Source organism: Coffea eugenioides, chromosome 2 (assembly GCF_003713205.1).
Source record: "Coffea eugenioides isolate CCC68of chromosome 2, Ceug_1.0, whole genome shotgun sequence".
NCBI classification, from domain to species: Eukaryota; Viridiplantae; Streptophyta; class Magnoliopsida; order Gentianales; family Rubiaceae; genus Coffea; species Coffea eugenioides.
The window spans coordinates 10,381,054-10,392,364 of record NC_040036.1 but is presented as its reverse complement, the minus strand read 5'-3'; the positions used below and the strand labels follow the sequence as shown (position 1 = coordinate 10,392,364).

Below are 11,311 nucleotides of genomic sequence, written 5' to 3'. Positions count from 1 at the left end.
ACGGGTGGATTGCATTAAATTAACTTTGCACATTGATTGAAAGATTATTATTATAAACATAAAGCACCATACTGCTGTGCACTTGCGTTATTTTCACTGGAATCTGAAGGGAAAGATTCATATGTGGGATGAATCCAATTCCACTAATTCTAAGGATTCACCAATTATTCTTGTGAAAGTGTTAGTTGGGCTCAATGAATCATTTGAATCAGTGACCTGGGTTTCGCATCAAAGTGGTTGGGGATCCATGAACGCATTTTGTTGGCTATCTAGGTATACTGTTCTTTCTTTAATGTAAACCAGATTCCTTTATTTAGATGGAGGAGTTACTCATAACAGGACATGTATAAACTAATATAAGTAAAAGGATTTCTTTGTTCTAATCAAGCATAAAAAGAGGTGTTGCTTTGCAGATCTTCCAAAGTGCTGAGCTATATATTTGCTGTTTTCTTGGTTCAAGATTCCTCATCTTTATCAGTTTTATGCTTGTATGTATGCAAGTATTCATTCGTGTCCTGTTAAGAGAAGTCGTCCATCATAAGTAACATAAAAACATTTTTTTTGGGGTTAAAAAATCAACATAAAAATGCATGTGTAGAAAAAAGAATGATACGGATGCTGTTCTCCAAGCAGTCCTTATTGACAAGAAACTACAACAAACAATTGAATCGATTAGATTAAAAAAGGAACTTCCGTTGTCAATAAACTTTGATCCAGTCACTATTTTAGTCCAGTTACGATCTTTTATCAGTTTGTGAATCAAATTACTTTACATTGTACAAAGTTATCTTCAGTCAATGGAGTTGGCTCAATGGTCAGGAGAGGGTTTTTAAAATCTTTATCACCGTCAGATTTAAAGATTTGAATTCTATGTCTAACCGTTGTTGGAGAGTGGAAGAATGAAAAAAAAAAAGAGTACATTGGTACTTATGCATCCATCATTCAAGTGTGTCGTTGTCACAAAATTATTCTTCTCCTTCTGATTGTTGTTAAGACCTGTTAAGGTATATATATCAACGTCATGAAGAAAATCTACTTCAAGAGCTGAAAGGAGTAGCTTTTAACTTGCTAATGTTTCTCTAGGAAGGAAATCCTGTAAATGCAAGCTATTAATTACCGAAAACATTGGGCAATTTTATGAGGCAAATTAAAAAGAAGCATCAACGACATAAATAGGGATAGAAGCAGGGATTTTCGCACATTGTCTCTGAGTGAAATTTCTGATTTTTTAAAAATAAATTATCATGTTAAAAATCTATACATGTATACAATATACAAAAGGATGGCAACATTTCTAATATTAACATACACTCATCAGTTTTGAAACTTCCTATTGCCCCTTTAATTGTAAGGGTAAAATGGTTCTAGAAAAAATTACTAAAGAAAAAATGAGTTTGTAAATGTTTCTTTTCTTTTTTAGTATAAATGAGAGGTTCTGAAATCTCTCACTTACATTCCCTCTCTATTCCATCCAATCCATCCCTTCAAACAAGTTTGTAAAATGTGATATTTTTGTTTGCTGCATACACGTCGATTTTGCATTAATCACCCGTAGGGATTTAATATCGTGTTTACATCAAAACAAGTAGGATCTCTGCTTATTACTAGAATATATCAACCCTTTTAGTTCTTTTTGTTTTCAAAATCCTAGACCTCGTGAACAAATGCAAAAAAAAAAAAAAAAAAAAAGTAGTTTTGTTGTCAATCGCATCAACCATGCAGAGGTGGCAGTCATTCATTCGCACCAGAGGACGAGATCTTGATTGAGTGTTTTAACGCTTTCGGATAGACGTGAAGTCGACATACGGAACAATAATTGCACATGGTGTTGGTGGCTTGTGTTTTTCGTCTATCCATTCGGGGGGCATTTCATCTTTCTTCAAATTGTTGTTTTGTTTCACCATAATTTTACAGGTTTAGTAGCAGAAAGAATAGGAGTACTAGTTTCTTGGCTAGACTCACACTCCAAATTTTGATTGGTCTTTTTCAATCCATCTCACAAATGGATATGGCATAATCTGTCACTGCAAGATTGTCTGCTTTGTTCATCTTTCTTCTGTTTCTAGAGCCTTGATGAAGTGCTAGCTTCCAATGCTTGACTCGATTGTATGATAGTTTCAAAACTTTTTTCATATTTGTACCCGTTTATCTCTCAAGCCTAGCTACCTTTTCTTGATTGGGCTGAAATGGATCAACGTCTGGGCACAAGTTTTGGTGTCAGAACTACTACTTCTTCTGCATCCAGCCTTAGAAAATATTTGAACAGTTTCTGCGGGTATCATACCATAGCATCACTTTTCACCTCCGGATCATAGCCAAGTATAATATAGTAATATACCATGTAATAGAGTCTGGCATCTTGTCAGCCTGAGGAATGGTGAAAATAAATAATAATTGAATCTCCATCATATGCGAATGTGAGTTAAAATTCGCCGCATTCGATAGATGACAATGTGGAAAATCAGAGCGATTGCATGTTTGATTGATAAAGCATATTTTACAGTTCTTGGAAACTGGCTTGGTTGGGGGGTCCATAATTTCACAATTGATTGTAACGGCTGTTGATGACCCTACAAATCAATAGAACTGCAATTTATGCACAGAATCCCCTCAACAACAAAAATGAACTCTGTTGAATCTCTATTGAGGGGTAGATAGATGAGCGACAAAGAGAGGAAGTTATATGGATAATTTTTTGTTATGTTGCTCGTAAAAAGCACTGAATGGATTAACTTCCATTTTTGCATCTGAGTTGGGCACTTAGCTTCATGGAACAACAGCAAAAATGAGTACCAAAATGTCATCTGACTTTGTTTAGCGGCTCCGTTTATCACTCGTTCTGCTGCAGCGCCAACTATTCCCGAGTTTGCTCCACATGCTGCTGGTAAGTTTCCTCATTGTATGTTTTACTCCCGAGTATTGGAGGAAAAAAAAATGAATTTGCAGCGGCTCTGGGCAAACAAAAGAGAGAAGATGCAGTGCTGGCTCACACTAATTGTAGAAGCAGAACCAGTCACAAGTTATCACGTGCAGTAGGAAAGCTCAATCCATCTTTGATATGGCTAACTGCTGTCGGCCATAGCCATTTTAACATGTTTGGACCTAATACCTGGAAAGCAAGAAATGTTATTGCAGTCGGGGACATGGTAATTGCATTTCAACATGAATTTGGCAGTTCATCGAACTTCGCATTTAGAGCAAACTAGGAGCATGTAAGATGCATGGATGTGAGAGAGAGACCAGGGTAAAATTTTTGAAAGCACCAACATCAAAAGGATGATGAGGACGTAAACCAGATTTTTTGGCCAACCAAGCTGCTCTTTTTCCATCATAATACTGTGAAAACAGGTAATCTGATCATCAACCAATGGAAAAAAGGAAATCCATTATATGAATTGAATATTAACACAAGAATTTACCTCTATAGTCGTCTTATTATGAGATATGAGATAGATATGCCAAGCCAAGAGAGTTCCCAACGTCGAAGTCAAGCCCAAAAACATTACCCCACATGCAATCTGCAGTTTAGAACATCAAATAACACTTCAAGAGCACTTTCAAGAATATGAGCAGATTACTGCTTCCAGATAAGCATATTCATGGAAATCAATCGAGTCAAAGAGATGGAAAACATTAGTGTTTTAATCAATCTTGACTAGATTCATATACTCATTAAACATTTTAAGTTAGCAAGAAAGCCTAATAAGAGCTGTAAATACTAAATACACTAGCAGAAACAATTACTGACTTACATAAAAGATCTTAAGTGGCATCCTTCCACTGAAATCCTGGTCCTTCTGAAGCACGCAATTTAGAAACAGTATCTGGGGAAACCAACAACAGACAACACGTACTTAAAGCTTGGCATAGCGGGTATGACAAAACCAAAAGAACATATTTGAATGCATGGCATACCCAAGAGTAGGTAGTAGCAATAGTTGCATAGAACACTGATACAACAAAAGCCTTGTAGTTTCTATGACCAACACAATTATTTATCCAGACACAATGATGGTCCTGCACTTGTATTTCAAGAAAATAAATTATTAGACAGACAAGTAAATCATGTAACATTAGACAATAACATATTGACACAGAAATATGCACTTTGGTCAACAAGCACTCACCATTCTCAGAACACACCTTCGACAAACACGACAATGATGAGCCCTGGGAGGTTTATATGCTGAACACTTATCACATTGCCTCGGGTTTACATGCTGAAAATCATGAATTTAGTATATCTTTTGCATCAACATGCATCAAGATATCAAACCAACTTCATATCGCCATGAAAATGTGTAAAGCAAGCCTCCTGTTTTCTTGTTATTTTCCTTTTCATTTTGGATCAAATAAGGAAGTGTTTAAATAACTATAGCAAATTCATGGAATTCTGTTAATCAGCAGCAAATTAACAAGAAGAATGGAGAGGCTCAAGAGGACAAAAAGGGAAACAAGTCAAGCAACAATTACAACAATTCTGCCACAATAAAAGAGGGTTGAAAAGTGTTGTGCTTCTACTTTAATTGGAATTCAAGGGTGTCAATCGCAATCATGTTGAAAAGCTGTTCTCTGCTAATGGAAATCAAATAGTGTCAATGATATCTAACCATGATTGACACCTCCTGACCAAATCTTCTCTATAGTCATCCTTACTTCAGAAGATGTCCAGAAAGTTAAAAACAGAAAAGAAGGATAAAATGGGGTTATGTACACAAAAATTGACTTCTTTTTTAATTTAAATTAAAGAAACATTGATGGTTTATTTAGCTTCTAAAAAGTGGACTTCTCTTTCCTTTCTCTTGTTCACAGTAACACCTCCACACAATAATACAAGCAAACTCTCTTCCAACTGTTTCCGGTTGAATTCATAGAAGATCTTAATGTAGCCATTTACTCGTAGTTATTGACAATCATGGTAGAAAGCAAAACCATCCAAATAAACAAAACAAACAGCAAAATTCACCACAAGAACAACAACGTTCTCAGGCTTGACATTGGTGGATATAACAAACTGTCAAGAGCACCAAACATGTTACCTGGCTGCTTCACGTGCGGTAGCCATGGACGGTCTGTGGGATACAGTGCATTTCGTTGCACAAGTATTTGAACGGACCATTCATTTTTTCCTTTTTACCAGTCAATTTCATATGTGCTGATTCCTAACTTATGAAACAGAAGAATATTTCTACTGTACATAACTCTTGAAGACGTTGAGCAATTAAATGATTTAAACAGAGCCCACTAATTCTAAATATAAGTAGCTCAATTACAGAAAAAAAAAGATCAAATCCTTGTATCATTGTTCTATATGTTCTACTGCTCCCCAGACATCTCTCCCCAAAATTCACTCGTCTTTCTCACACCAGTCCATAACAATTCAAGTGGCTAAAAGCTAAAAAGCCTGAGCATCCAAAGCACAGATTCCAACAAAAAGCACCGAGCTTTTTCAACCGCAACATGGGATTCCAATGCTAATTCTACCTTTCACAACAGCAAGAAGAAAATTCCCAAAAAAAAAGGAAAGAAAGTAGAGAAAACTTACAGAAGTCTTATCTTCTTGATCTGAGGGAAGACTATGCTCAACATCAGGAACAAATCCAGGAGGGACACCACCAGGGTCTGTGAGGACACAGACAAAGAAAGAGAAAACGAATAGGAAAGCCAATAAGGTGAAAACCATAGCATGCCGCGAGCCTTCTGAGGTACTTAAACCTGAACAATCTTCAATAAAGATGAAAACTGTGACATAATAAACAAACCCCACCATGAAAACAACTGAAAATATGGGAACTGAGAGAATTCTTTCGAGCTTCATAGCTGTATTCAGATCACTGCTGGTTTTTACTTCGGGTTTCTTGAGGACGGTTTTGAAGAAGAAAGTAGTTAATTTTACTTTAAAGTCATAACAACATACTACTGTTAGCCCAGCTGGAAAGTACTTTCAAGTTCAGACCTAGTACAGTATGTAAGGAGCCCAATTCACAAATGTTGCCGGTCCATGTGTCTAGCCCAGGAAAAAATTCATGAGCCTCTAGACATTAGACCCAATTTCGTTACAATCCGTGAGTAGTCGAGGGAGGCCGAACAATTGGGTATTACTGATTTAGAGAGATTCTCTGCAAGATACCTACACAAAATAAAAGCGAAAAAATAGAAATTGTTTTCATGTTTTTGTATTTCTTTAGTGGCAGTTATAGGTGTCAAATAAACTCATTTAACTAAATTTACCTATACCTACCTATGAATAAATGGATATGGGTATCTTAAGTTTTTGCATATGGGTATAAATGGGTTACCCAATAATACCCATTTATAACCCATCAAACCCAATTAATCCATTTAAAATTGTCTTCCCCCAAACCTCCTCTCTTCCCCCACCCATTTTTTTTTATAGATTTTTTATTTTGTCATGATGTTAACTACTTTTGTTTCATTATTATTATTATTGTTTGTTGGTTTTATCTTATCATTTTATTTTATCTTAGTTTGTTAACTTGCTCATTTTTCAGCATTACCAATTTATGATAAGTTTTAGGTTCTTTTCTTACCTTTCCAAAATGAAAATTTAAATTTACACACGAAAAAAATGCTAGGGATTCAAAATTTTTGGATTAAGTTCTTTTGTTAACTTTTATAGTACTTATTTCAATTTTTGTATTCTTATTGTTCAATTATTAAATAGTATGTAATTTTGCGACATAGAGTACGGATGGAAAAAAAATTGGTAATTAGGCTTATTGAACATTATAAGTAAATATTTAAAACTAATGATGGTTGCAAAGGGTGGTATAAATTGATAACTTAGTTTGCAAAAATGAATTTAAATTAGTTTACAAAAAAATTAAAATAAATGGGTTATAAATGGGTCATTAGGTTACCCAATTTATTTTTTTTACTTACCTATTTATACCCATCTAATTAAATGGGTATAAATGGGTTGATTCGCTTATACCCATTACCCATTTTAACCAATCCAAACCCGTTCAAGTCACCCATTTTAACACCTCTAGTGGCAGTTTTAACTTGATTACAAGAGGTATTGGAACTTACTATTTGTTATACTCTTTGACCTTTTTTTTAAATTTATTTATAGCAAAGAAGTAGTTATGGTTGATGTTCAAGTAATGAGTCTAGGATTCACAATAAGCTTCATGTCTGATAATTAACTGAATTTGGATAAATAAACTCCATTAGGTGTGTACTGTTCATTACTGGTACCTAATGTTTAATATTAGAGAAAACCTTTGATGCTTTTCTCAGTTATATGGAAGAATTTTGTGTCAACAAGCTTACTAATGTTTGATAAATGCACATTTTTAAGTTGTGATAAATATGCCAAATTTCTTTGATTAATATTGTTGAGTGAAACCATATGTCTTGAATTAATACACCCACACAAGAACTTTTTATTTTCATGCTCAACTTGTTATATTGTACCTAAAGCAAACGAAAAAAACCTATTCTCTTTCAATTTTCCCTGTATGATTTTATGTGTTTTAATTTGCAAGGGATCTTCTGTCTCACTTTTTATTATATTGTTGTTTCTTCTTCATACACATCATATTTGAGTTCTTTTTTGTTTCATTAAGATCCAATAACTATTAATTGAATAATACACAAAATTTAACAAAGTCAACAACTCAAAATGCATAAAAATGAGATTTTGTATGAATTTTCTACTATATTTTTAAATTTTCTATAATATATTATTTTTTTGAAACTGTTGTATTTATTTATTTTACTCAATTAATAGTTATTGGATGGTAAAGAAACAAAAAAGAACTAAAATATGATATTTATAAAGAAGAAATAGCACTATAATAAAAAGTGGGACAGAGAATAGCACAAGAAGATCCATTGGGGTTTTAATTCCCTTCTTGTGTTATTTTCTAGTTGACCTTTTCTCCATGGCAAAGATCTGCAGAGATAGTATTAACTCTGTCAGAGGGGAACTATAAGTCTTTATGATTATCTGAAGCTCTGATCTTCGCGTTGCTGAAGATTGAAGATCTGTCAACATCTTTAGGTGGTTTCCAAATATTGTCAGAAGGAGATCGACCTTACACTTGTGAGATTGAGATTGCGAATTAACGTCTCCAACGTTAGCCCTAAATACATCTGGGCGTTCACCACAACCAGCATGCTTTCGGTTGCTATGTAGCTAAGGCACCTTGAGGTTAATTTGCTGTCAAGAAAAAAATGATCCCGTCTTCAGGTACTTCTTCTTCAACATTATCTTCAAGGCACAATAATAAATAATTTCACAATGTTGTAATAATTTTGACAACTACAGATGACATTTAGCTTTTCAACTCATCTTTTTGGTTTCGTTTCCTAACCTTCAAAACGATATTCAGGTACTACAATATATATATATATATGAGGAAACTAAGGCATTTTGGTCAGGAATAACATGATTTTCATACAAGAGAACCCTTGAACAAAGTTATGGCGCACATCCTACTAAACCAATAGGGCTTAAGATTTGGGAAGTCTTAGAAGCCAAAAAGTTAGGGATAACAATTTGAGGGCATATACGGGTTTTCTTGTAATCTCGGTCTAAGGAAACTTAAGGATATGACCAGTCAATTGCATAGAGATCAAAAGACCGGCAGTGTATATTAGCTCATGAACCTATTATATGTTAAGGCATTCTTTTCCCCAATGAACGAAAATGATCGGTAATTACCAAGCAACATATGTGAGGTTGGGTTGGTGTGTGAGTGTGTGTGTGAGAGAGAGAGAGAGAGAGAGATTAAATATTCTGCATGATATAGTAGTACTTCTTAGTTGCCTTCATGTATATCAAACTACATGAAGCAAGATGACTTATTAGTAGTCCCTTGTAAAAGTGCTCCTGATTTCCTCCACCTAAAAGGGTTAAGTTGTTAGTAGAACTTTCAAAACAGAGTTGGGTGTATAACGTCGCTAGTGTTTTGTTTCCAAACATGTCGGGTTAATCGTGAGTTAAAAATGAATACTCCCTTCAAAAAGATAACTACCACTTAAGGAATATACACTTTGCATTTTCCACCGGACCTTTAGGTTCCGTGTGTTTGATACAAAAGCCTTGTAAGAAGGTGTGTCGCGAAAAAAGTGAAGTGAGGCGAGGCGAGGTAAAGGAAAAGGAAACTAATCTTTCCACATGTATATGATTAAGAAGAAAATGATACAAGAAAATACAAATTCTTATGTTTGTTTAGCCGGAAAGTCGCGAAAAAATTTGATAGTGTGTTCCTTAACAGAAAATATTCAATATTGAACTTCTTCATTTTTGGTATTTAATATATGTAAAAACATATAATAATTATAACATTTTGCATGTTGGAAGAGTTGTTTACTTAAAAATTAATCACATTCTTTAACAACAGGTTTATATATGTACATGTATATGTGTGTATTGTGTGTATAAGTTATTTCAAAAATATATAGACATAAAAAGGAGCATAAAATGTAAAAGACAAAAAACACTAATGTCATATAAATTCAATAAATTACTAATTCATTAATTGTTAAAATAAAAATAAAATGTCTAACTACAAGCCGGTTGTTTGAAGGGAAAATCGTTCAAAATGTCCATTACATTTTGCAAAATAACTTTTTTCGTCCTTCGCTTTTAAAAATGTAATTTTACATCCCTTACAAATTCACATTGGTCAAATTTGGTCCCTACTTAGGTTTCCAACTAGTTTTTTGTCGGAATTCACCACGTGCCTTGCATGTAATCATATTTTAAGGGCAAATTTGTCAAGTCAAATTTTATATAATTCGATTCATAATCCCTCACATTTCATAAAATAAATTTTTTCGTCTCTTACATTTCACAAAATGAATTTTTTCATCCTTCACATTTTTCAAAATGAATTTTTTCATCTTTTATTGATCATGTGTGTGAATAATTTTTTTAAATCCATATATATATTTATTTGATTTCACCTAAACAGTACGAATAGCATGTGAAATCAAATAGAGATATATTACACACTATTCGTATTGCTCCAGTGAAATCAAATAGATATATACATGGGTTTTAAAAAATTATTAATTTTTCACTTATATTCATTTTCTTTTACTCGAAATTTGAAAATAAAAGAAGGCGTTTAATCCTAAATATTATCGAGTGTTTATATCGAATTAAATTTGGATAGAAAAAGTAAACAAAAGAAAAGTATAACAAAAAGAAATAAGTGATTGGCACTTTCAAATTTTAACAAAATCACAAGGCAAGTAATTCAACTGTTGGTCTTAAAAGTGTCGAGTAGAAATTTCAGATTTAAACTGAAATTTGTTAGCACACTTATAGAATTCAAGTTAGGACCCATTAATTAGATGACATTATTATACAACTTAATAAATAAATTATTACCAAAATAGAAATGTCACAAATATTGAATAGGTTTAAATGGTGAAATCATATAAATATATACATGGGTTTCAAACAAAATTATAGTTTTAAACCCCTATATATATCTATTGAATAGCATGTGTATAACTACGATTAGCATGTTTAGATAAAATCCAATAGAGATAAATTATTGAATAGCATGTGTATAACTACGATTAGCATGTTTAGATAAAATCCAATAGAGATAAATTACATGTTATTCATACTATTCAGGTAAAATCAAATAAACATACACGTGGGTTTATACAAAAAAAAGCTATTCGTATACATGATCAATGAGGGATAAAAAAATTCATTTTTTCAAATGTGAAGGACTATGAATTAGATTATGTAAAAATTTGATTTGACAATTTTGCCCTTAAAAAATGATCACATGCAAGTCACGTGGTGGATTTCGGCCAAAAACTAGTGGGAAACTTAGGTAGGGACCAAATTTGGTCAATGTGAATTTGTAAGGGACGTAAAATTACACTTTTAAAAGTGAGGAACAAAAAAAGCCATGTTGTAAAATGTGAGAGACGTTTTGAACGATTTCCCCTTGTTTGAATTATAAATTCTAAGATATTCTAATTTATGTAAAAGTTTAGAATGCAGGAAATAGTTTAGAAAGAAAGAAATTGTCAAAAAAAAATATTCTAATTAGTTTAAACTTTCCCATGATTCACTTTCTAATCAAGGAAAAATTTTACAGAAAAATGAACGGAAAAATTTTATGCGATGGATCCCATAAGTTACCTCGCTAACAAACTTTCAAAACTTGGAGGAAAGTTATTTTCCTTCGGTTACCTTGATGAACAAACACTATCTTAAAGATAGGAAAAATTTATCTATTTTGTGAAACAGCTGGAGGAGATTTTCACCCTCTTTAATTGGCTGTTTGTTTTGAAGGGCCACAAAAAAAAA

At 33.2% G+C, this 11,311-nt stretch overlaps 1 protein-coding gene across 1 annotated transcript; it reads right to left on the bottom strand.

The window, feature by feature from the left end:
- Positions 1-2,442: 2,442 nt before the first annotated feature.
- LOC113760398 (probable protein S-acyltransferase 15) lies at positions 2,443-5,867 on the bottom strand. The gene is made up of 7 exons (XM_027302957.1): positions 5,546-5,867; positions 4,128-4,220; positions 3,916-4,017; positions 3,753-3,824; positions 3,420-3,518; positions 3,241-3,336; positions 2,443-3,109 (listed from the first exon to the last, which is right to left on the bottom strand). Exons 1-7 carry the CDS (start codon positions 5,816-5,818, stop codon positions 3,014-3,016), a joined length of 831 nt encoding a protein of 276 aa, XP_027158758.1. The 5' UTR covers positions 5,819-5,867; the 3' UTR covers positions 2,443-3,013.
- Positions 5,868-11,311: the final 5,444 nt, after the last annotated feature.

Coding starts and splice junctions, on each gene's coding strand:
- LOC113760398 (XM_027302957.1), bottom strand. CDS start 5,818: ATGAAGCTCGAAAGAATTCTCTCAGTTCCCATATTTTCAGTTGTTTTC. Junction 4,018..4,127: donor GAAGGTGTGTTCTGAGAATG/GTGAGTGCTTGT, acceptor ATACAAGTGCAG/GACCATCATTGTGTCTGGAT. Junction 3,110..3,240: donor CTTTCAAAAATTTTACCCTG/GTCTCTCTCTCA, acceptor CTTGCTTTCCAG/GTATTAGGTCCAAACATGTT.